Here is a 24591-nt window from a genome sequence, read left to right on the forward strand (position 1 = left end):
AAAATTTAAGCCTGTTTCCATACCTAGCGTCTACCTAGTTTTCGGTTTATGTTCCATGTCACTGGATGGAAAGGAAAATATTTTTTCTTTCCAAAATATATCAGGTTTCCAATAGAAAATTAATACAAACCATACGAAAAGTGGAAATGATCTAAGTTACTTATCTTTTCCGAGAAAATTCTAAATTAATATTATATTATGGTAAATCGGTGTGAATTTCAAGCATCGCTCCATAAAAGAAAAACAAAATGATTATTATATCGGACAAACTATTCGCCAACCCTAACATTTCTCTAGTGAATAAGTAATTTGGCCTTTCTGTTTTTTCACATTTGAGGGGTTTATTTCGTAGCGAACTCGCTAGTTCAAGATTAACTTCTTACCCGGCTCCTTTTTGAACTCCTCAGCATGTTCCAAAATTTTCCCCTCTTCTAAGACTGTGGAATCTGTGGATCGGTCATTCGAGCTGGCTAGAATCGCATACCTCTTGCATCTCTCTTTCCTTCCTGGTTGTCATTTATATTTGACAGCTGACGTTTAAGTTGTGTTGCTTTGGCCGCGAGTTTCCCCGTGTTCTTGTAAAAATAACCGGCAAAGTGATAACCAGCGGTTGTGATCAGTGTGAGTATAGTTTTAAACCTTTTCGGTTTACTGCTGTTCGAAAATGTCGGGGCTTCTGAACAGGACGCCCTTTCTCGAGGAGTCCGCCGTACTTTTCACGGACCAAAAAGTTACGGATGCCAGAGCAAAGGTGAGTGAAAATATTTGACTTTCTCCGTGAATGTTTGATTTTGTAAATGAATTTTGACGGAAGATTGTAGAATGGCTCAACACGGCGGCAATGGGGAGCACCACGGAAAAGTGCGATTCGTTGGCGAAGATCCAGGAAATCATCTTAAACACACAAGTGGATCTGATCGAGGAGTTTACGGAGAATATTCTTTGCTTCTCGCAAGATCCCGTGCAGGACGTACGCCGAGCAGTTGTCGGATTTATTGAACAGATTTGGTAATTATCAGTGGCAGGACATTCATACACCTTCTTACGTTTTTGTCCTTCCAGTAAAGTCAAAATAGAATACCTTCCGCGGGTAGTGAATATCCTGGCGATGTTGTTACGAGACTCCTCGCCACAAGTTATCAAACGTGTAATTCAGGCGTGCGGCTCAATCTATAAGAACGCCCTGAAATGGATTTGCTCCAACATAGAAATCACAGAGGAAGTGGAGCAGGCGTGGAATACTATGTCCTTGATAAAGGTACTGCCTACATGTTGCTGGGCTCAATTTCTCACGAAGCTTTTTCTTTTAGGCGGAAATTGTTGACATGATCGACCACGATAACGATGGTATACGAACGAATGCTGTGAAGTTCCTAGAAGGTGTCGTTATTCTCCAAACCTACGCAGATGAGGACAGCATGAAACGAAGTAAAGACTTTTCGTTGGAAGACGTTCCAATAACACTGAAGATCGCACGCAGGCGTAAGCTAGAAGTGGAGGCATTGTGAGTACCCTAGACAAATATCTTGTTTCTTTTCTTTATTTCTTTTTATTGCGTGAGTGGAATTTTGGGGACCGAGTTAAGAAAGCAGTTTTACTGGCGTAGTTCTTGTTTTGTGTAATCTGTATCGATGGGTTTACCGTGGCCTAGGTCTCCTCCTATCTTAAAATTTTCGCAATTCATCAATCAATTTGTTGGGCGTATGGCCACATTTACGCGCCGCATCTACGTGTAGCGATTCATTCAAGAGTGTTCGAGAATCATTTAAACGAAATTGATGCAAACAGGTGAACTGGGAACTTGTTGTTTTCTCCACCCGAACGGGTTGTCACGGGCCAGAAGTAGGGTTTGCAGTTCTTTGTCGTAATGTTGAGCTGAAGCGAGAGCAGAAATATCCAGAGTCAGCGATAGAATTGGCTTGACTGGGATATGACAAATGCGACTCTGAACTTTCCAGTTCGGATCCGATTGTGTCCAAATCGGAGCGTCCCGTTGGTCCGAAAATATGGTGAGGGCTCTTCCTTGAATCAGTGTTTAATGTCCTCACAAATGCCAAATAATTTCATGCCGTACGTACTATACTTCTGCTGGCAAATAGAGAGTTTTCATGAAAAAGACCGAGTGGTATCGTCGAGTCTTCCATAGATATAATTGCCATTCACTACTTGGGTGGGTATAGCGCATCAACCACGCTTGCGGCCCATCGTACACAGTGCATTAAAATGCGCTTCAACTCCTTCCAGGACTGCATGAGACACCAAGTGCTCTTGGGGCGGCTCATTCATCGGCTATCTTCGGAGAGTATATGCATTGCCGCCCATCCTTAATGTGTGACCTATTCATTGTGATTTCGTCTTCTGATCAAATCGGGTAACTGGCCTGCGTGCCGAACAAGTTCTTTAAAGGAAACAGTATCGTAGGTTTGTGTCCGGATGGCTCAAGTGGTTAGAGCGCTGGACTGTTGTAGCGGAAGGTCACGGTCCAAATCTCACTGGCGACAGAGGGATTTGCTATCGTGACTAGATGTAGGACACCAGTCGACTCAGCTGTGAATGAGTACCTAAATCAAATCAGGGCAATAATCTCGGGCGAGCACAATGATGACCACATTGCCTCCTAGAGTGTACTGTAGTGTACCGGTACGGTACGGTACGGTACGGTCTTAAATGAAGTTCTCTAACACACTTTAAGGCCCTGATCCAATATGGATGGCCAACGATTATTATTATTATCGTAGGGTTGGAGCTTTTGAGTGACATTGTGGGTAGCTTTCCACATACTACTTCCAAATAGCAATACAAAAAGAACATTAGCACAGAGAAGTCTCAACCTAATCTTGGTGTTGAGATAATTGCATTTTCAAATTTTAGACAGGGCAGAAAAATCGGATTCAGCTTCGAACAACCCCCACTTCGATATACAATCGGCAGAAACCTGGATATACAAATTTATCAACGCCTTCGATGCTCTGCACATTAATGTAGATAGAGTGAGTGTGGTGACCCGTAAGACTGAGAACCTCAGTTTTGTTGCCGTTTATCTTCAGCCCAGCTGTACTTGCCACTTTTTCCAAGTCCAGAGCCATTTAGGCAAGGTCCATGACCCAATGAGAGAGTAGAAAGATATCATTAGCGTAGTCGAGGTGTTTGAGGAAAAATTTCATGGTCCATTGAACTCCTCCACGTCCTCTGGGCAAGGCAGCACGGGGAACGTCACCATTAGTAGGAAGAAATAATATCAGTGGCAAGACGATATCAGCTTTGGACCTTAAATGCCACCGAGGTTTTACCTCCCGCGAAACTAATAGTTATTATTTTCTCCGTAACTCCGTATTTGCGCTGTCGTAATCAATGAAATGCAGGTGAAGTGAAAATCTAACCCGCGTACCCAAAATGATCTCCAGCGGGTTGATGTGGTCAATGCAGGACGATCCAGACCTGAAATCAGCTTGATCTCTGTCGATCAAGCTTTCGAGATGTTCCAGGCTTATTTTAGCTATTATCTTTGCGACGGCAGGGAGTTCGCAGATACTCTTCCAATTTTCTCACTCAAGGCAAGTACCCTTGTTTTGATTCTTGGCAATCATCCTTTTCTTCCATTCTCTAAAAAAAGTCTCGGATACCCAAGATTTCCATACGAGTGGAAGTAGCAGATCTGCAGTAGCTGCAGCTGCATCAATAAATAATTGGGAATATGGCCTCTCCTTTATTTGGTAAAGGGTTAAATCCCATAGCTAATACAAGGTGTCTGATAAAGGAGACCATTGTATGAACCAGCTCACATTTATCAATCTTTAAGGGAAGTCCACATTTTTTTCAGTCGGGCAAATATCTCAGAACAAATGTTTCTAATGCGTTTCCCTCTTCGAACAATAATGACGTCAATATAGGCGAATACGAATTCAAGACATCATAAAACTTTGGGACATGACATGTGACTTCACAGATTATGATTCGTAGCTAGCACTCCAAAGGCTGACGACAATGCGGCAGATTTTGGATTTGAGACGTTCGTTGATGCGTCAGTCAGAAAGAAGACCATCTGAGGAATGCTACTTTATCCATGTTGCTATGATCCTTGAAGCGATTTCATAGTGCAGTTCACCGTTGTTTGATAGCATTGATCCGAGATATTTAAATTCAGCAATTCGCTGGCACTGACACGCGTTTCATAATGTCCTTGAACCTTTTCACAATGCGATGAGTTGTTCGGCACTCGATCTGGCGGTGCGGCTAAATGCTGGTTATGTCTCGATACTCTTGTAAAGGTGAACTGCTGCAAACGATAGTGCAGTATAGACGTGGTTGCTTCATTCATTGTCCGCAATTGAGACGCTGTAGATTCGTTTCCCCGTCGATGAGTTTCCAATGGAGCATGTTGACTAAAAAGTTCGCAGTAGTCTAGAAAATCAACTCCGAAAACAACATGTTGACGAAGTCCCAGAAGTTTGATAAGTCTTTTACCAAATATACGTATTTCCGTATTGTTCGTGCAGCCTTCTCGGCGCAGAGGCGGTAACGTCTTGTTGGTGGGATGATGGAGACTTCGGCTCTAGTGTCGATGAGAAATACTTCGAAGCTACGGTGGCTGAGAATTGCAAGGCTAAAAAGTGCACATGCGCCACTGTCTCGTTTAGCGATCGACACTTACTCGCGGAGACGCTAACGATTGTGATATCAACTCCAAGTTTTTTCACGTTCTGGTGTCCTTTAGGGCCAGATTCTCAGATTTGTTTTGTTTATCATAGTACCTTCAATTTGCAAGAAAATCTATAGGAATAAATCCGAATCCACCACTTCCTATTTTCTTCGAGTCTAAGTTAGTGTGCAATTTGACGAGCAATGTAAATGGTGTCGTCGTTCTTCAAACGGTTCTTGGTCTGCCCTTTAATTCCATGCAAGTTAATGCATTTAATGGTTTCTTTTCTAGAAGAAAGGAACTGTACTGTGCTGTTTTTTCAGAGTCGTAAGTTGAATGAAGTGCTCTAACACACTTCAATGCTCTGATTCAATATAGATTGTGCGCCACCGAAAGTCCGGCATCTGCCGAGATTGTGATAATGCGCTACCGATTATTATTTTCCGAGTTATCACAATCTCGGCAGATGCCGGATTTTACTAGCACTAAGTGCCAAGCATTTAGGCTCGGACGATCCTACCTACTTAAAAACTAAAGGGGCGCTGGTGGTGGTGGCCGGTGGTAGGTCAGTGGGAGAATCCGTCGAGTACTCCCCGCAACATCGAGCACGTATGCAGAATGGTGTACTTCTGCATGGTTTGAACCAGACTGTGCGAAAGTCAGTACAATACCTGTAACTGACAATATTATGGGAACTACAACCACCCGCTCGAGACGCCAAATTTCTTTAATTTCCCGAGCCAATGGCTCATAGTTCACCTTCTTCTCCACGTATTTTCGTTCAATGTTGCTATTATGCGGGATAGCAACATCAATAATATACGCGGAGCGACCCGTCTTGTCAACTAACAGTACGTCAGGCTTGTTGTGTAGAGTGTGGCGATCAGTCAGAACTTGCCGGTCCCAATACATGCTGTAAGCAGAACTATCAATTACTGCTTGCGGCTCATATCGGTAAACTGGACATGTTCCCGTGATCAGCCCATGCTTGCCCATGCAAGGTTTTGATGGATAACCTTACATACAGCATTATGCCTGGTGATGTATTGCACCGGTGCCATAACAGTACAGCCAGAAATGAGATGGTCCAACATCTCTAACGCCGAACCACACATTCTGCACTGATCGTTCTCCACCCGTTCTTTCTTGATAAGCTCGGGTGGCGACCACGCCGTCCTGAATGGCACACATGAACCCCTCCGTTTCAGCAAAGACAGCACACAGCCATCTGTTCGACAAATGCAAATCGACAAATGGCTGCCAAAGACAATTCACGTGTTTACCGTGCATTGTCTTCGACTTCCATTCATCGATCCGCTCTTGGTCCGACCCCACTCAGAGGATTGAAAAATCGACCCTTCTAGTTAAGTGGAGTCACTCCACATTCTGCCTTACAGACAGCCGCATACAAGAGACTCGCCTGCTCTTTGCTGTAAAAATAAGCGCGCAGCGAGTCGACTTGGCGATGATGTTGTGTCGCCACGTCAACCACGCCCCTACCTCCGATGTCACGAGGCAGGTTCATCCGCTCCACGGCAGACTTTGGATGATGCATTCGGTATTTGGACATAGTTGTCCGTATCCGCCGCTGGACATTTTCCAAGTCGGTCTTCGTCCACGGCAATATTCCGAATGCATAAGCCAGTGAAGGGATATTATTGATTTCAAGAGTTTCCCCCACTTCGCCACACAACTATAATAAGTTTTTTTTAGATATCTTTATATTATATTATATCATCCTCCTTTCCTTCTTAATCATATATTCGGGTATTCTATTATTAGATAGGTTTCTTTGCTGGGGAATATGCTATGCATCATTTCAACATTGAATTGCATTTTGATCAGTAGAAAAATCTCCTTGCCTGGATAGACGATTTAACAACACATCCATAGAGTTTGCCAATCCATCACTTTTCTCCAACAGTTTGACGTTCTGCCATTTTAGATCCGTGTAAGCTTCCTAAAGCCTCTTTTTCCTGGCTGAAATAAAATTGCTTGGTGGACGATGTGGAGGTAATGCTTTCTGCGCAGCGGTAATAAATTCAGGCTGAGTTAGTCCTACATTTTCGCTACTTGTTCGTATCGCTTTTGTTGGCCAGTTACATGTCCAATTGCGCATAACCTAACAAAACACGGCGATTCATTAGATTTTCCCTGGTCATCACCAATCACGATCGTAGGAAAGCAAGCTGTCGAATCATGTTCACGAACTCTAAGCCTACCATAGCTAAGCTTCTCCTGGAATGAAATGACCGATCAGAGTTGTGCTACAATGCTTTTCATTGCACAGGAAGCCGAGCGATAGTAGCTCACTAGCTGCTCACCCCTGACCCTATCTGGCCTAACCAGGCCAGAAATATAGCGCCCTTCGCGGCTCTGGTTGTTGACCCGATCTATTCGTGTCCCGTTGTAGGATCGTCAAAATTTTCAGAAGTTGAAGAGTGGCTTTGAGGAATATAATTTTCCCAATCAGGATAGTAAAAGCAATTTCTTCCAATAGGAGAAACCCAAATAAACCTAACGAGTTTATACTGTCGTTGGCATTAACATTTGTTTTCCCAGTTCGGATGCTGTTACCAATAGCTCACTAAGTTGTATGCCTAAGACGCATCAACGTCTCAAATATTGAAATTTGGAAGTATGGCAAAGTGTCAAATTACCCGCGAGTAATTATATGAAAACACCAAATTTTTCAACGGAAATTCTCGTAATTTAAGCTAAACATTCTGGACTTATACGAAGTTAAGTTGTGGGACTCTAAGGAGTGTTCCTCTATCGCTTGCGGCACTGTGCTGTGCACCATGTGCGCTCTCATCACCTGGGAGGTAGTTTCTGACAAGATCCTGACTGCAAAATCTCAATCCAGATTGAGGAAGATTACAATTGTGCAGTGTTACGCATCAACGGAAATTTCTAATACAAAGGAAAAGGATGCTTTTTTCGAGGAACTACATGCAGTTCAGGGGAGATTTCCTTCTTCTTTTCCCGTTCAGAAACGGTCAAAGGCCTAATCTAATGGAGTCGAGAGGCATTCAAATCACCATCCATCCAGCGTAACAAGTCATCGTTGTTTCGGCCGATTTTTTGATCGTTTCCGATCGACTTCGATGTTCAGACAGAAAAGTGAACTCTCGTTAGCGCGAATTACATGATCGTAGCATACAATTTTTCCATTTCGGATGTGAGCAAAATGTGTCACGCCATTAGTCTAAAGCAACATCTTCATCTCCATCACCGCGGGACACCTTTCATTGTCTTTTATAGTCGGCCAACGCTCAGAACCATAGAGGGGGACAGGGCTGACGTCACTGCGGTACATTTTGAATTTGAGATATTCGTTGATTAGTTGATCACAAAGAACCTCAGCTGTAGAACGCTAATTCCTCCAAGTTGGGCTAATGTGTGAAGGAATTTCGTAACGCAGTTCACCATTGGCTGATAGTGTTGATCCGAGATGTTTAAATCGCTCAAAAATTCTGTTTCATTCAGATACAATCTGAGACTGTGTTGGATGAGGCGATCATTCCATTTTTGCAAAAGTTGCTTGAGATCAGCTTTGATATGAGACGCTAGGAACACTTCACCTACATAAAGCAGTGCATGAGGGACTGGACTTTTCCAGCGTATGAATTCTCCTGTACTAGGTGTTGCCGCAGAACACACCAGATGAGTTCGTGTGGCACACGGTCAAATACCTTCTCCAAATCTAAGAAATGCAGTGCAGTGCAGAGGGCGATCTTCCTTACGGATTAGTAATTCCACAGTTCTAGGCTAACCCGGTTTGATCGTTAAGATTTTTGTAATTGACCGCTCGTGCTTTGCTTGTCGGTTGGCATTCTTATAAATTGTGTTTTATTGCCAAGAAACGTATGGTAGAGGCGTTTCTTGTCGTGGATCTTCATTTGGACATGATTATCCAAAAGCCAAGTATCACGGTTGATGAACGGCTTAAGTGGTTTTGGGACCCCGGGGGCTGCATAGGCCGCTGGATTGTGTTTTTGATTTGGTTTTAAGATTCTTCGATATTCGTAATGGTTGGCAATCGCGTAATTCAGATCATTTCTTCTTTTTTCTCACCTAATAGCTTCCATTCGCCGCGGGCCAGTGCAGCAAGAGAGCAATCAACAGCCGTTGTTGAGGTTCGGCTTTGTAGTCAATGACGGTGATAAAATGCCGGCTTCTTATGAGAATATAGCCAATCTGCGTTTTAATCTTCCCACTATGAAATGTAGGTAGATGAATCAAACGTTTGCTAAACCATGTATTTACAAGTCCAAGGCCGTGAGTGTCTCTAAAATCGACAATACGCTCGCCATCTTTATTACGTGTTCCAAATTCTTTTCCCCATGGCACCTATTACCGTGTTCATTAAGATAGTCCGCAATGACGATTTAGTCAGGAGGCATATTACAGGTTTTTGAAGAAGTTACTAGAAGTCATCTTTTTCGGCTTCAAGTTGACTTTTTTATGGTGCGTATATGGTGAAGAAGTGAATCGCGCGATTAGCTGGTTTGATGAGCTTCCTAAAGGTGACATTGTGATTGTAATGGGTGATCTGAATGCCAAGGCGGGCTTTTGCAACAACTTTTTGAAGCAATGTGATTGACAGGCATGTTCTTGACGATCACAGATTTCACCGCCTTGTCATCAGTGAAACATTGTTCACACGGCCTGTCAAAAGGCCATAAAGTCAGGTTGATTGCGGTTGATTGGCAATGAACACTATCACCGTAAATGGTCTATTCAATGGCTTTCCGCCTACGGCGTTCGCAGGCTCTCTCCAGAGGTCTGCCTCGGTGATTGTGATTCTTCATTAAAGAAAATCCTGCCAAGGTGTATTCGTCTGAGATCTGAGGAGGCCGGGCAGCTGCATTAAAAGTACAAGGCCGTCTCCTCCTCCTCACATTGGCTGCATATAGCCGAAACCACAATCGCAATCGTTTCCAAATGGTAGTTTAAAGAACGGTGTCCCGTTAAAAGCCCTACTAGCGTTTTCATGTCTCACTTCTTAAGGGACAACAAAAATGCCGCTCTGGTGACCCCAGGTTCTTTCACAAGGATTTTCGCCTGCCGATAAGAGTTCAAACTTCTGCACTCGGCTGCGTGAATCCCTGCAATTTCACCTTTCACAGTAGACTTGACAGTGGATGGTCGGATTCCAAAAGCTGGTTTTGGTCCCACCATTGTGGATTCAGGCTTAACATGTCATTGCTGTTCAATGCTGATAATGCTGCCCGACTGTCGGAACTCCATTTTTGTCGCAGATATTCTTGTACTGCCAATGAAATGGCATATATCTCCGCCTGAAATATGGTCGTCATTTTTCCGAGGGGTCGGGCCAGTTCTATAATCGGATCTCCGAGAACACCCCTGCACCCCATCCACTTTCCATCCGGCACGATGAGCATCGAGGTGTATAAGGCTTCATCCTGCTTACTTGTAGGTAAAACTTCCGCGCCTGGTGCATTTGCTTCCTGTCCTCCTCGATTTCACGGAATTGTTAGTGCTCCCATGCTTTCTTTTTCTGTCTATAAAGACGCTTCCCCACCTGACGAAATTCATGATAGGCCTCAACGCACACCCACATATTTTGAGAGTGCAGCATTGCCCGGTATGCAACATTCTTCTGTTACGTTGCCAACTTACATTCATCGTCGAACCAGCCGTTCTGCCTTATCAGATCAACTGTAACGATCAGCAGTAAATGTAAGAGTTGTCACCTGAGTGTACATAAAGAAACGGTGCTAACATCGTCCTCGAAAGAGATCATCATCTGATGATCGTCTACCTTGGGGAACAGAGCGTTGTGTCGATCTCCAAGTTCAATATATGATAGACCGCCTCTGCATCGCAAACGACTAAAACTCCGTACATTCTATTCACGAGCACTGGGTCGCCATCAAAAGTGTCTTATCTATGGTACTCTGTTGATGGTTGCGAATAATGAATAATTTTTCAGCGATAATACCATGACTTGTTCGAATGATGCTTAAATTCAAAGTTTCAGGTCTTCACAATTTTTCCCTTTATTTTTATCGATAACTTCCTTATTAATTTGTAAATTTTTGTTTTTCCTCCGAAAGGTTTAATAATTTGAGTTTACATTTCAAAGATAATGTTTTAATCTTCACATTTCTCTTCCAGAAATATATTCGATTGCTTATTAAAATTTCATGGGGCATCTCATATTTCTTCAGTAAATTTGATTGCTTGCACTGGGACTCTTTGCACTATTGCCAAACTGCGGACATCCCTAATGAAACCGGTTGTAGATGCTATAAAAAATTTGCTGTCGAACCTTCCTCCAACATTAACAGATTCACAAGTCAGTTCCGTAAAGAAAAACTTAAAAATGCAACTTTTGAATCTACTCAAAAACCGTGGTTCGATCGATATGCAACATATCATTGTAGCACTCCTCCAAGATTTGGGAGCTTCCATACAGGAGATTTCCCGAGCAATCCCGAAAATTGATAAGCAAGAGCAACAGCGACGTGCAAAACGAAATTTGGAGAATGCCAATGAAACGTCTAGTGCAAAGCGAACTAAGGTAGAAGCGCCCATTCCAATTGATTCACGACCAATGGAAATAGACTACGACGAATTAGATCAGCAAAAACTCCGATCGAACAAACTCAACGAGAAGTTTATCGCGGATCACTTGAATAACTTAGAAACAGTCGTGCAACTTGTGATGGCTTCGATTACAAGTCTACCCAATGAAATTCCGACTTTCTTCACAAATAGTTACAAGCCAATTGTAAATATGTCGAAGGCGCAGCAAATAACGAAAATTGCTTCAATGCTGGCGGAGCAAATGACCGAAAGCCGCATCGGTCCTGGAACTTCCGCATTTACGAAAGAACCGCCGATGCGTTTATGTGCGCAAACGGACGATGATGATATTATTACCACTGAGTCAAGGACGGTTGGGGAAGAAAGTCCAATCATTGACCTGGAAATGGCTGAACGAGATGAAGGTGTTAAAAATTCAGGAGATATTCGAAAGGAGGAGGCGACGAAGAAATTACGGGAAACAATGGAAAGAGCAAAGGGGTGTGTACGACGACTTTTATTTGTCTCTGTTTAGTACCTTATTGTTGTTACTTTCAGGGAAGCTTTGCTTCAACGCATGAAACAACGCGTGAAAACTTTGAAATTGCAAGAAATCACGAAACCTCTATCGAAGCAAGCAAAGGAGCAGTTTATGCTTGATGCAATATCACGCATTCTGAAAGCGGAGTGGCAATGCGTTAAAGGCGGGGTCTCGGTGAAACGTCGAAAAATCTTGACTGTTATGGCAGCTACATTTCCTGATAACGTTCGCGAAGTAATTTTGAACTTTATTATGGCAGATCTCAAGAATAGAATTGAATTGGCTTTTTCGTGGCTTTATGAGGAATACTGTCTACTTCAGGGATTTACACGGCATTCGTACATCAAGACGGAGCATAAGCCAGATCATGCGTATAACAAATTATTCAGTCAATTAGTTGCAGGAACCATAGCCAAAAAAGAAACGAAGGAGAAAGTTATTCTGCTCCGGCGAATCTACTTAGAGTCACCAATACTGCCTGATGATTCAATTACCAATCTGATCTCAATGTGCGAGCTCGAAGAAATGTCTTTTCATTGCTTAGAATTAGTGAAAGATTTGGCTGTGCGAAGACCGACGAGAAGAAGTCGTTTCCTGAATATTTTGCTTACTTATAGTGTACATGAGAACGGTGCTCTTCGCGAGAGGGCCTTAGAAAGTGTTATTTCGTTGTATGTTACACATAAAGTCCTTACTAATAAGGTAGACGAATTCGCTTTGGAATGGCTCAAGTTTTTGGAAGCTGAGAAACCCCCGGCTCAGATGTTCAGTGCGGAATATGGGCGACCGGAAGCAGTTCTCGTCTGGAACGAGGATTTGATAAAAATTTGTTTGACTGTTGTTCTTGCTTTGATGCCATATCATGAAGGTGAGTAGAAAATGCATTACGGTTGGCTAGTTATGTAGATAATGAAATGTTTAGGAACACAAAGTGTAAATTTTTTCTAATGAAAATGAAAAAATCATCTTCAGATTGTAGGACACTGATATCAAACCATTTATCTTATTACATCAATTAGGACTTATTTTATCTCCTACTTTTTTCACTACATTATGTCCTACATCTAATGTTACAAGCGTACGGGAGGAACTTGAACTGGCTCCAGTGATGGATCCGTTCAGAAGGAGCTCGATTTTTCGCAGATCCCCTCCCACACGGGCACAAGCACCCACGATCGCTACCCCCAGTGGGAAGCGTATAGCGGGAGTCTTCGATGAGGAAGAATCGCTGACGCCGATTCACCCGAGCGATGTTTTGGGCAATGATCAGTCTGGAGCTGCCTTTACTGCCCTCGGTAAAAAGATCATGGAGCTGTGTGAGTTCATAAAGGAGCGCAGGAACATTCACCAAAATATAAGGGCCATGATAAGAGGCATCCGTTTGACGTACGGCAAGGCCCAGGATGAACGAGTAGGGAAGTCGCCGATTGGAAAAGTGAACCAGGCAACTCAAGTAACGCCGGTTCAAAACACAAAAGGGGAGAAACCGGGGAAGAGGCTGCGCGAGAAGCTGAATGACTCAACAGGCCAGCAAACCCCGAAAAGAAGAAAGGACTCAACTCCCAAAAAGGCGGAGTTCATGAAAATTATGTCTGAAGCTACCAGGGAAAATACTGCAGTGGCTACCTCGAGAAAAGGGATCGAACCTTCAAAGGCGGATGCGGAAGCTTGGAGGAAGGTAGAACCGCGGAAAAGAAACTATCGGAGGAAGATTAGACCGGAGGTGATTTTCATTTCCAAACGAGGCGAAGGGTCATACGCCGACATACTCAGGAAAGTGAAGGCAGACCCCGAACTCACCAATTTGGGAGACAACGTCAGCCGTATTAGACGGTCGCAGAAGGGAGATCTTATGTTGGAACTTAAGAAATCCAAGGATGTAACCGCGGACAAATTCTTAAGCCAAATCGGGAAGACTTTAGGGCAGGAAGCCGACATAAGAGCTAGCAGGCCGGAGATCACTATAATCTGCAAAGATATAGATGAAATCACGACGAAGGAGGAGGTTCGCGAAGCGTTGGAGAAACAGTTCGATCTTGCCGGACTACAAGAGTCAGCGGTAAAAACTCTAAGGAAAGCCTATGGGGGAACACAAACCGCCATCATCAGCCTACCAGTGGAGAACGCACTCAAACTGTTAGCAGCAGGGAGAGTGAGAATAGGCTGGGTTATGTGTCGCCTTAGGGAACAGGTGGCGTTAAAACGGTGCTTTAGATGCCTTGGCTTTGGTCACATTGCGAAGTCATGCACTAACCCAAATGACAGGTCAAAGCAATGCAGGAGATGCGGAGTGGAGGGTTACATCAGCAAGGACTGCGGAGCTGACCCAAATTGTCTACTGTGCAAAGGAAAGGAGGGTGTGGACCATCGGCACATTGCAGGCAGCAGCAGGTGCCCGGAATACAGGAGAGCCCTTAGCACAAATCGCAGATGAGGTTGATACAAATCAACCTCAACCACTGCGAGGCGGCGCAGGATCTACTCGCGCAAACCATCCGCGAGAAAAACATCGATGTGGCCATACTAAGTGAACCATACCGAAACCGCGGTGGTAGCGTTTGGGTCAAAGACGAAACGGGCCAAGCAGCGCTGTGGACTTGTGGAGAACAAGCTTTCCAGGAAATAATGGAGCACCCCGAGGAGGGCTTCATCAGAGCGAAGGTGAAGGGCATCCACATCTACAGCTGCTATGCTCCACCCAGCGCTACACTCGTCGAGTATGAGCGGATGCTTGCTGCTCTTGTTTTGGATGCAAGAGGACGTTGGCCGATCATAATAGGAGGCGATTTCAATGCGTGGGCTCTTGAATGGGGCAGCCGGATAACTAATGTCAGGGGACGTGTTCTCCTCGAAGCATTCGCGGAGCTGGACGTGGTACTGGCGAATGTTGGGTCTTCCTACACTTTCCGGGGAAGAGGCCTGGGGTCTATAGTGGACCTGACATACGTGAGTGCCACTTTAGCCAGTAGAATCGCTTGGCATGTCAGTGAGGACTATACTCACAGCGACCACCAGGCAATCTGCATAGAGATCAAGGGCGGATCGAGCTCGAAAAAGAGTTTTCGCAAAATGCCGGGTGGTATGCTTGGCTGGACAGTGAAAGCGTTCGAGGGGGACACGTTTTCCGCGGTGCTCAAATCCGACATATCCCTGAATGGTACGGCTGGAGAGAAAGCCACCCAGATCACTCGATGGGTGACGGAAGCATGCGATGCTACTATGCCCAGAAGGCGATTGCTCCCCAGTAGGCAACCCAACTACTGGTGGAACAATGAAATCGCAAGTTTGCGAGCCGCATGTTTTCGGGCAAGGAGGCTTTGCCAGAGGCTCAGGGGAAAACCCGGTGGCGACGGTCGAGAGGAGGCACACAAGCAATTGCGTGGCCGCCTAAAGGAAGCCATTCGGAGGAGCAAAAAGAACTGCTTCAAACAGCTGTGCGACCAGGCCGACATAAACCCTTGGGGCGAGGCTTACAGAGTGGTGATGAAAAGGCTGCGGAAATCACCCCAGGTGACCTGTCCGCGCCTCCTGAAACAGATTGTTACCACTCTGTTCCCTCACCACGAAAATAGGGGAAGGCAAGTTTTTGTCCAGTCAAATGACGGCATAATACCGCCTGTAACTGTGGAGGAGCTGCGGGAAATATGTGGTAGGTTCGGTGACAACAAGGCCCCAGGTTTGGATGGCATCCCCAACCGAGCTTTGAAACTGGCAGTGAAGACTAGGCCCGACCTTTTCGCCAACACCTTCGAGGCGTGCCTAAAAGAAGGAATATTCCCTGCCCAGTGGAAAAAGCAAAAGTTGGTGTTGCTTCCGAAGCCTGGCAAGCAACCTGGAAACCCAGCGTCGTATCGTCCTATCTGCCTGTTGGATACAATGGGGAAGATGATGGAGAGAGTCATCTACAACCGACTCCTGCCCATCGTCGAAGCCAACAATGGTTTGTCGGAACGCCAGTTTGGTTTCCGACGCGCCCACTCTACGGTGGACGCAATTGGCATGGTGGTAAATCTGGCAAAAGGTGCACTGATTTCTGGCAGCTGCTGTGCCGTGGTGGCATTGGATGTCAAAAACGCATTCAACTCGGCCAACTGGAATAGAATTAAAGGGGCGTTGGCTGACATAGGTGTCCCTGGATACTTAGCGAATTTGGTGGAAAACTACCTCTCAGAGAGGACTCTCTGGTACGGGACGGATGAGGGCCCCAAAGAGTACATTGTCACAGCCGGGGTACCACAGGGATCGGTACTTGGTCCCCTGTTGTGGAATATCATGTATAATGGGGTGCTTGCTCTTCCCGTCCCAGAGGGGACTACGATTGTCGGCTTTGCTGATGACCTAGCTGTGGTTGTTGCAGCAAAACACCCAGAAGATGTGGAGGTTTACGCAACGGAAACAGTGAGAGCGGTAAAGTCCTGGCTAGAAAAGGCCGGGCTGACCTTGGCGGACGCGAAAACGGAAGCGGTCTTGATAACGAAACGCAGGAAAAATAATACTGTAAAAGTGGAGGTCGGTGGACATACGGTCGTATCAAAGCCGGCTATCAAATACCTGGGGGTAATAATTGACACCAAATTGAGTTTTAGGGAGCACCTAGAGTATGCATGCCAAAAGGCAGCCAGTGCCACCACGGCACTTGCAAAAATGTTACCAAATATTGGTGGGCCGAAACATTGCCGGAGGTTGGTGTTAGCCGGAGTGGTGCGCTCCATCCTGCTCTACTCGTCGCCTGTGTGGGCGGAGGCGCTTGCAAACTCTCAGAGACGGAAGCAGGTGAACTCGGTTTACCGGCGGATGGCTTTGAGGGTTTGCAGTGCTTTTAGAACCACATCAGATGAGGCAGTATTGGTGGTGGCAGGCATGATCCCGGTTGACATTCTGGCCAAAGAAATGAGTGTCCTGTACAATGCAAGACATATGGAGGGGCATGCACAGCGTAGAAATGCGGCAAGGTCAGAGTCGCTTGATCTCTGGCAACGCAGATGGGACGAGTCTGCGAAAGGTCGGTGGACGCACAGGCTCATTCCCAACATTAGGGTGTGGCTTGAGCGAAAACATGGGGATACCAACTACCACATTACCCAGTTCCTCACGGGACACGGTGGTTGCTACAGGCAGTATCTGCACCGCTTTGGGTTGGATGATTCTCCGAACTGTCCCAGATGCGATGGCATACCGGAGGATCCAGAGCATGTGATGTTTCACTGCCCACGATTTGCGATGGAGAGAAGGAGCTTAAACCAGGTGCTGGGCAGGAGCGGGACCCCGGAGAGCTTGGTTACTGAGATGCTGGAGTCCGAGGAGAAGTGGCTTGCGGTTAGCTCCGCAATCATCCAAATGCAGGAGGAGTTGCTGAAAGAACAAAGAAGGAGGAAAGCTGCAAATAGGAGAAGGATGAGTGCCTAAGAGCAAACCTACCCCGCGAAGTAATACCTCAATGGTGGTCCCGCGGGGCTGGGGCTGGAGAGACCGGGGGTGGTTTTTAGTGGGTGTGAATCCCACACGCGCCCGCTGTAGTTCCGCCGTTCGGGCGGCGGAGCTGTGGCGGACGTGTCTTTCTAAGATTTTCCACCTCCGTGTACGCACAAAAAAAAAAAAAAAAAAAATGTCCTACATACTATATACACTCCTATATTATTCAACGTCATTCGACTAAGCGTGTGTCTCCCCTGAAATCGTTAACGCAACAATCCATTGGATATATGCGTAGAAGCTAGTTAGAGTACTTTATCCAAGACCGCAATGGTACAGTAGGATTATCACCCTGATTTTAGTGAGGTACTCATTCACAGCTGAATCAACTAGTATTGTGTTGTGACAACCTTGTGCTCTAACAACCAAGAGATCTGAACATGGCTTCTTTTTAGTTCGTCGAGAAGATCTCCCGTTAGATTCTTTCATCTAAAACCTCTATTTTGATTCATTTTCCTTTATAGCTTTCATGCGCATGAGCTCCCATTCCGCAGATACCAACCCCGAAGGCCTTTCGAGGCGCTACGCTAGGCATCTTTACCATCGACTTTTGTAGGTAAGCTAGGTAATTGTTCGGATGGTTCAAGTGGTTAGATCGCCGGGCTGTCGTAGTGGAAGGTCGCGGTTCAAATCTCACTGGCGGCAGAGGGATTTGTTGTCGTGACTGGATGTCGGCTACGAGTCGAGTCAATTGTGAATAAGAAACAACATTAAATCTCGGGCAAGCACAATGCTGGCTACATTGCCTCCTACAGGGTACTGTAATCCTGTAGTGTACCGTTACGGTCTTGAATAAAGTGATCTAAGACATTGCAAGGCCCTGATTAAATTGGATTGTTGCGCCAACGATTATTCTTATTATTTTTTGTAGGTAAATATCTTCCCTGATGACATCAATTCCACTTTGGTTTCAGAAGCCTGGTTTTGATATTGCCCATGATGCGACAGCTACATGAAGCGGGTTCAGCTCGTCTTGATCGGTCGCACCATTTTGCTGGATCATATGCCTGGTCGAGAGGCTCTCAAATCACCATCTAGCGAATGATTCGGCCAGCCTTTTGGTCTTTTTCCATCAACTTTGATGTTCAAAGATACTTGTGCAGCCCCATGTCGATTGTGGATGACCTCATTTCGGATGTGATGATGGTGTGTTACGTCACTGATCCAATGCAACATTTTCGCCTCCATTATCGTGAGGCGCAGTTCAGTAGTCGGCCAACATTCAAAATGGGTTCAGCACCATGAGAGTTCCTTTGCACGCTAGGCAAATATTATGAACATTGTAGTCAGTTCGAAAAGGGTATGAATTGAAGCGGGAGCAGTATCTCATCAATGCTGAGCAAGAGTAGTTCTTGTTGGTTAGGTAGGGTTTTCTCGCCCAGTAATAAGTTGTTCCATGATTACCGGATTGGGTTTATGTTTCATAACTGACTTTAAGACATCACGTTGTAGGTGAGCTACGTCTCGTTTATAGGCTTTATCGTCGAAAAGTCTGTGAGCTTCTATGTCTGGTAGTTAGAAATGTGTGTTGTTAATTATTTTTACCCTGGTCGGCGCTGTGAAGTTCCGAGCGGTTTCTTAAATGATACCAGTCCTCGCAACAATTACACCTTACTCAGCTGACGTTTGAATGCAAGATTTGGATTCACAAACAATAGGTCCATAGTCCCGGCTTGAGTTCAATGCGGGCGCGAATCACAGCCTGGAAAATAACAAGAGTTTCGTACAAAAAGTTTGTTTTTTTTTAATTTTACACTTTCTAACACGATGCACTAATTTTATGTAAGCTTTAGGAATGCCCTTTAATACCTACGTCACAGCTTTTTAAATGGCGAAAATATCACCATTCCTTTTATCATAATATTTAGTTTAGGGTGTGGAATCACGGTTTTTTCTTACTTTTACTATCCGTCACTACTAAGACCAAATCTTATTTCCTTAATTCCTTTTCCTTAGGCTGCAATAGTAGTTACTGTAGGGCATTTTCTACTTTAATGCTTCGGTGAAACAGGGTGACTGGTGTTTTGGGAATCGCCAACCTTTAAAGAGAAGAGCACTCGGATAGAAAAAGAAGGTAATCAAAGTAGTTAAGAGGATTTACGACTTTCTTGTTTTCGATAATTGTCTGAAAGTGGCTCCACCGCAGCACTTCCCAGCCGGTAATTGAGCCTTGTGGAACTTATTATTATTGAACTGTTGGTGGGTTAAGAAATAACTGAGGTCCCGCCTTTTAATGATCAGGAAACCTGACCCTAAACCCAACGGGATTTCGTTGGGTTTTCCACAGTGGGTTGTTGAACGAGAGCCTGACCGATTTTTGGGATGTTTTCGGGTGTTTGTCCGAGACCGGTCTCCTTTCGCGCTGTTGAAAACAGTTTTTCAGAATGAATGAGCGATGTAAAGTCGGATAGCATCAGTAGACACATTGCAACATACCTTACAGCCATCCTTCGGAAATTGCCATTGCTTCAGACTGGGGTGTAATCAATAATTGATTGCTGCTCCTCAATTCGCGATAATGCGTCCGAGAAAGGTTGTGGAAAATCGGATTTTTCCTGGATATCGGTGGTAAACTATCCGATATAATCTAGATGACGCAGCTGACGTGGTGAGTTTTGGTACATTTTTGGAAGGCGACGGTTACTGGCTTGTGATTCTTAAAAATGGTAAACTTCCCTGTTTCAACCATATTGGAAAACCGTTTTATCGCTGGCCACGTACTAGTTCCCGGGGTCGTACACCCCGTATTTTCATTTCACCAGATCGAGGATACTCAGGATTCATTTATTATTGGACTGCTTCAGTTGTGAAGTTAGATACATGACAACATGACCAAAGTTGCGTTGAGTTTCTGATGTGCAAACAGCGTAGCCTGTTTCGGTGCATTTTTTAAGGTTAAAAAGCTGCGATAGATACGTGGGCCCAGTTGATTGGTGAATTTCCTTCGATTTTGCCGCACTCCCACTGTAGACGTGACAGAAGTCTAAACTTCACCAAGTCTCGTTAATAAGTTGCTGGAAAATCTTACCAAGTTTATTGTTGAAGAAACGCTGGATGAAATCCTAGATGTGCCGAACTGGGTGTTTGTCGACGCCTGTTATCGGTTGTAATATTTTGCCCTAAATAGGAGAAATTATCAACGACCTCAAAGTTGTAGTCTCCAAAACTTTATTGTTCTCATGCCTGTGTTGTGGGTTCTTTGGTTTTTGGTACTGATTTTGGCAACTCCTGCTCAATCTTGATGAAGGTAGAATGTACATCTTGGATTGTTTTTCTATACTGTCAACAGTGTCAGCATAGTCCAGAATGGTGGATCTCGTAGCATCAGGGATCACTTTTTCCAGGACCAGGTTAAAGAGGATGCATGATAGGATATCCCCTTGCCTTAGACCGTAGTTGATATTGAATGGTCTCGAAAATGATCCTGCTGCTTTTATCTGGCCTCGCACATTGATCAGAATCAGTCTAGTCAGTGTTATCACATGTGTATAGTTTATCCTGGCTACGCTATCACGGATGGCCTTGAGGTCGATGGAAAGATAATGTAACTGATGGCCATGTTCCAATAGCTTTTGCCATCGGTTTCCGCAGAGAGAAAATCTAATTTATTGCTGATTTGCCTGGAGTGGAACCTCTTTAGTATGGACCAAAGACGTTTTGGACATATAGGGCTGCTCGACCTAGCAAAATAGCACTCAATATCTTATAGATGGTAGCCAGCAAGGTGATACCTCTATAATCGCTGCACTGCGCGATATCCCCCGTTTTTATGTACGGGGCAGATAATGTCTTGTTGCCAGTCGTCAGTCGTTGTCCCACACCTTGAGCATCGAACTGCTTGGCGTTGTTTGTCGCCTTCATATTTAACCAATTCGGCTGTAATTTCATCGGCTCCTGACGACTTATGGTTTTTAAGCCGATGGATTGCAGGAACTGTTTCTTCTATGCTTGGTGGTGGCAGCATTTGTCCGTTGTCTTCAGTTGGCGGCACCTTCAACTAGCCGATACTTTAGTTGTTGAGCAGTTCACCAAAGTGCTCCATTCATCGCTCCAATGTGCCCATACAGTCGTTAATCAGATTTCCCTCTTTGTCTCGGCAGGGTGAGCATCGAGGTGTATAAGGCTTCATCCTGCTGACTTGTAGGTAAAACTTCCGGTGCATTTGCTCCCGGTACTTATCGAGTTCACAGATCTGTTGGTTGCCCAGGTTTCCTTTCCTGTCTGTGAAGTCGTTTCTCCACTCGGCGGAGCTCGTGATAGACATATGCGCGTGCCTGCGCCCTTTGAAAAGTCGCTCCCATTTTTTTTGCGGCTGTGGCCGTACTTCAGGTGGTTGTAGAGATTATTTGTTAATGTTTCATCTCCAGGATCTCTGTTAGGGGCGGTTATTGTGGGAGAAATTGGTACCCCGTAGATCTCCGAACGACCGCGCTGTGTTTTCGTTATTTTGTCGAACACAAACAGGCGAAATGATGAAGATAGAAAGGTCTCGTTCGCCACCTTTAACGACAATTTCTTGCCTTTGCTAGCTTCGGATTTAAATCTCCGATGATACCAGAATATATTTTGGGAACGAAGGGTTTTGGACCTGGACTGTGCGATGCTATCGGCACAGAGCGTCTACACCCAAATATCTTCACGGAGTGAGATTCTTGTTTAACTGCAATTTGGCTTGACAATTGTTGCTGTCGAACAAAGTCCCACGTAGAGCTTGTCAGTTGCTAAATCTTTCAGCATCGGCTCTAAAAGGGTTCTGCAAGCAGCGGAGAAATTGAGTCAGTGAGTAATGACGTCGCAAACTATGGCGATAATCTAATTATGTTCAAGTTTCTCTATTCGGATCCGCGGATTCGACCATTATTTCTCCTCTTCCTCACCTTTTCTCGACGGGTCTAACTGCAGCATTTATGGACTTAGCACGAACATTTAATGCAGTAGGTCTGGCGTTCTTGAAACGTACTTACTTGCCGGTAATTAGTACATACTCTAAGAAAGCTTCGTAGCTCATGCAAAAGACACAATGACAGAATGTTCTTGTCGTCGCTATACAGTTCCTGTAGCCTCCTTTTAAAATGATTTTCAGTCCTGGAACGGTTTTGTGATCTATATAAATGTTCATTGAAAATCGGAGATGAAAACTTTCGGACTTGGGCTATGAACGCGATCAGGACAGGGAGCCCTGACGTGTACGATTGGCAGAAGTCACCGCCCAAAGCTCCATTTCAAATGCTAAAAGTCACACTAACGGCAGTTTCCATCTGGCTGTTTTTATCGATTTGCAGTTCTAGTGCTGAAAACGGCATATTATTCGAAAATACACATTTGCAAGTCATGGATTCTTATTCTACTACCTCTTATTGTTGTCTCATTCATTACGTTGTCGCTAATTCCCACAATATCCAAAAACCGAGAAAGAAGAAATTTGCAGTGCTCCACCATCTTACTTAGCTGGAATCGAAAATATGACGCCCAGGTCATTTTGGCTCCCATTCTACTCGAACGATGCAAACATCCCGAATATTTCACTGCCATTTTGTTTACAAGGATCCAAGATTACAATGAACTAATTCCTCCCAAATTTTTGCTTAATTCCAGTTAATATCCGAACAATTTTACGTTAATGATTTATTTTGTACTATTTCCAGACATGATTCACAATCTTAGTGAGGTTTACATAGTAGCGACATCTGACATCAAAAGAATAATTCTGCGTGCAGTGGAAGCGCCAGTCAAGAAAATGGGACCAGACAATGCGCAAATATTAAAACTCATCGAACAATGCCCGAAAGGCGTTGAGACACTCATCACAAGAATTGTGCACACGTTAACCGAAAAGTCGTCACCAACATTAGAATTAGTTTCGCGTGTCAGAGAGCTCTATCAAAACAAAGTGAATGATGTTCGAATTCTAATCCCCGTCCTGAGTGGGTTGACTAAATCCGAAATCTTAGCAGCTCTGCCCAAATTTTTAAAACTGAATCCAGTTGTCGTCAAGGAAGTATTCAACCGGTTGCTGGGTGTTGGCCCGGAGTTCTCGTCGCAAACAATTCCGGTGACACCAAACGAAATACTTCTTGCTCTGCACACGATCGACATATCCAAGTGCGAGCTGAAGTATGTGGTGAAGGCTACCTCGATGTGTTTGGCTGAGAAAGATGTTTATACTCAGGATGTGTTAGCTTCGTGCCTACAACAATTAGTGGAAATTACCCCCTTGCCAACACTGCTCATGAGGACAGTTATCCAATCGCTGACGCTGTACACTCGTTTGACCACGTTCGTTGTGAATCTTTTGCAACGTTTGATTTTGAAGCAAGTGTGGAAGTATAAAGTGATTTGGGATGGATTTTTGAAATGCTGTCAGCGCTTGAAGCCGCAGTCTTATCCGGTTCTGATACAGCTGCCCTTGGCTCAGCTCCAAGACACTCTAACACAATGTCCAGACTTGCGGCAGCCTCTCGTTGAATACGCGGAAGCAATAAATCAAAACCAAGGTGGTCACATTTCACAGCAAATCATGGATGTATTGACAGGCAATTCACAAGATGTTTTTGTTACGGTGAGTAAAGGTTTCTGTATTCCAATCTTTTCATTTCACTGACGCCTCTTCATTTCAGGATGAAAGCTTGGGATACATCCAAATTGAGAATATCAAAAAAGAGAAGGAAGATTACGTCGAAATGCCGACTCCAACTCGTGGACAACCCCTCCCACCAGGAGAAGACTAAGGAATTCTTAAATGCAATCCAAATATTTCAAAGACAAGAATTCACATAATAAAAAATAGCCGTTTTTATTCTAATTTCTGCATTGAATTGAATTATGCTAATAGTCCACTAGGCGTCTCTTCGGAGAATATGCTCTTCGATCCCGTGTTCTGTCTCGATCTCTACTTTTCGAATCACGACGATCTCTTCGACCTCCTTCGTAATTGCTGGATTCTCGTTCACGACGGTCTCTACTGGGGGGAGCGTACCTCCTAGGACTGCGATGCCTATCATTGTCGTCCTGGCGACGATAATTTCTCTCATATCTCCTATCGCCAGCGTAATCTTTGTTGTTGACATGACGGGAGCCTGATCTGCTTCTACGAGACCGATTACTGCTATACGATCGTGACGGACTAGGGTTCCTATTCGAGCTTGAACGTGGAATTTTTCGATCCCGACTTTCTCTGTCACGAGATTTCGATCGGGACTTTGCCTGGGGTTGACGTGAAGAGTGTCTGGCAGCATTACCGTTATTTTTCGCTTCACTGCCATCACTTTGGGAGCTATCTGAAGACTCGCTGTTGGGTGTTCCATACTTATGGCGAATTTCACGTTGTCTGTAAAAAAGACGTGAAGGATGAGTCCATTTACTAGCTACGCAATTTGGTTAATGG

General features: G+C 44.7%; 2 protein-coding genes across 3 annotated transcripts in view; one reads left to right on the forward strand and one right to left on the reverse strand.

Moving 5' to 3' along the window:
* Positions 1-504: 504 nt before the first annotated feature.
* On the forward strand, positions 505-24009 carry LOC119655899 (symplekin). The gene is made up of 8 exons (XM_038062054.1): positions 505-751; positions 815-1008; positions 1063-1258; positions 1311-1504; positions 10784-11695; positions 11753-12603; positions 22853-23766; positions 23825-24009. Exons 1-8 carry the CDS (start codon positions 665-667, stop codon positions 23933-23935), a joined length of 3459 nt encoding a protein of 1152 aa, XP_037917982.1. The 5' UTR covers positions 505-664; the 3' UTR covers positions 23936-24009.
* LOC119655900 (CLK4-associating serine/arginine rich protein) overlaps positions 23982-24591 on the reverse strand; it is a 29947-nt gene continuing 29337 nt past the window's right edge. For both annotated transcript variants that reach the window (XM_038062056.1, XM_038062055.1), the window contains one exon: positions 23982-24534. In XM_038062056.1, coding sequence (XP_037917984.1) covers positions 24033-24534 — 502 coding nt within the window. In that variant the 3' untranslated portion in view covers positions 23982-24032. The remainder of the gene's footprint in view (positions 24535-24591) is intronic.

Source organism: Hermetia illucens, chromosome 4, assembly GCF_905115235.1.
Source record: "Hermetia illucens chromosome 4, iHerIll2.2.curated.20191125, whole genome shotgun sequence".
Lineage (NCBI taxonomy): Eukaryota > Metazoa > Arthropoda > Insecta > Diptera > Stratiomyidae > Hermetia > Hermetia illucens.

Coding starts and splice junctions, on each gene's coding strand:
- LOC119655899 (XM_038062054.1), top strand. CDS start 665: ATGTCGGGGCTTCTGAACAGGACGCCCTTTCTCGAGGAGTCCGCCGTA. Junction 752..814: donor TTACGGATGCCAGAGCAAAG/GTGAGTGAAAAT, acceptor TTTTGACGGAAG/ATTGTAGAATGGCTCAACAC. Junction 23,767..23,824: donor CACAAGATGTTTTTGTTACG/GTGAGTAAAGGT, acceptor TCTTCATTTCAG/GATGAAAGCTTGGGATACAT.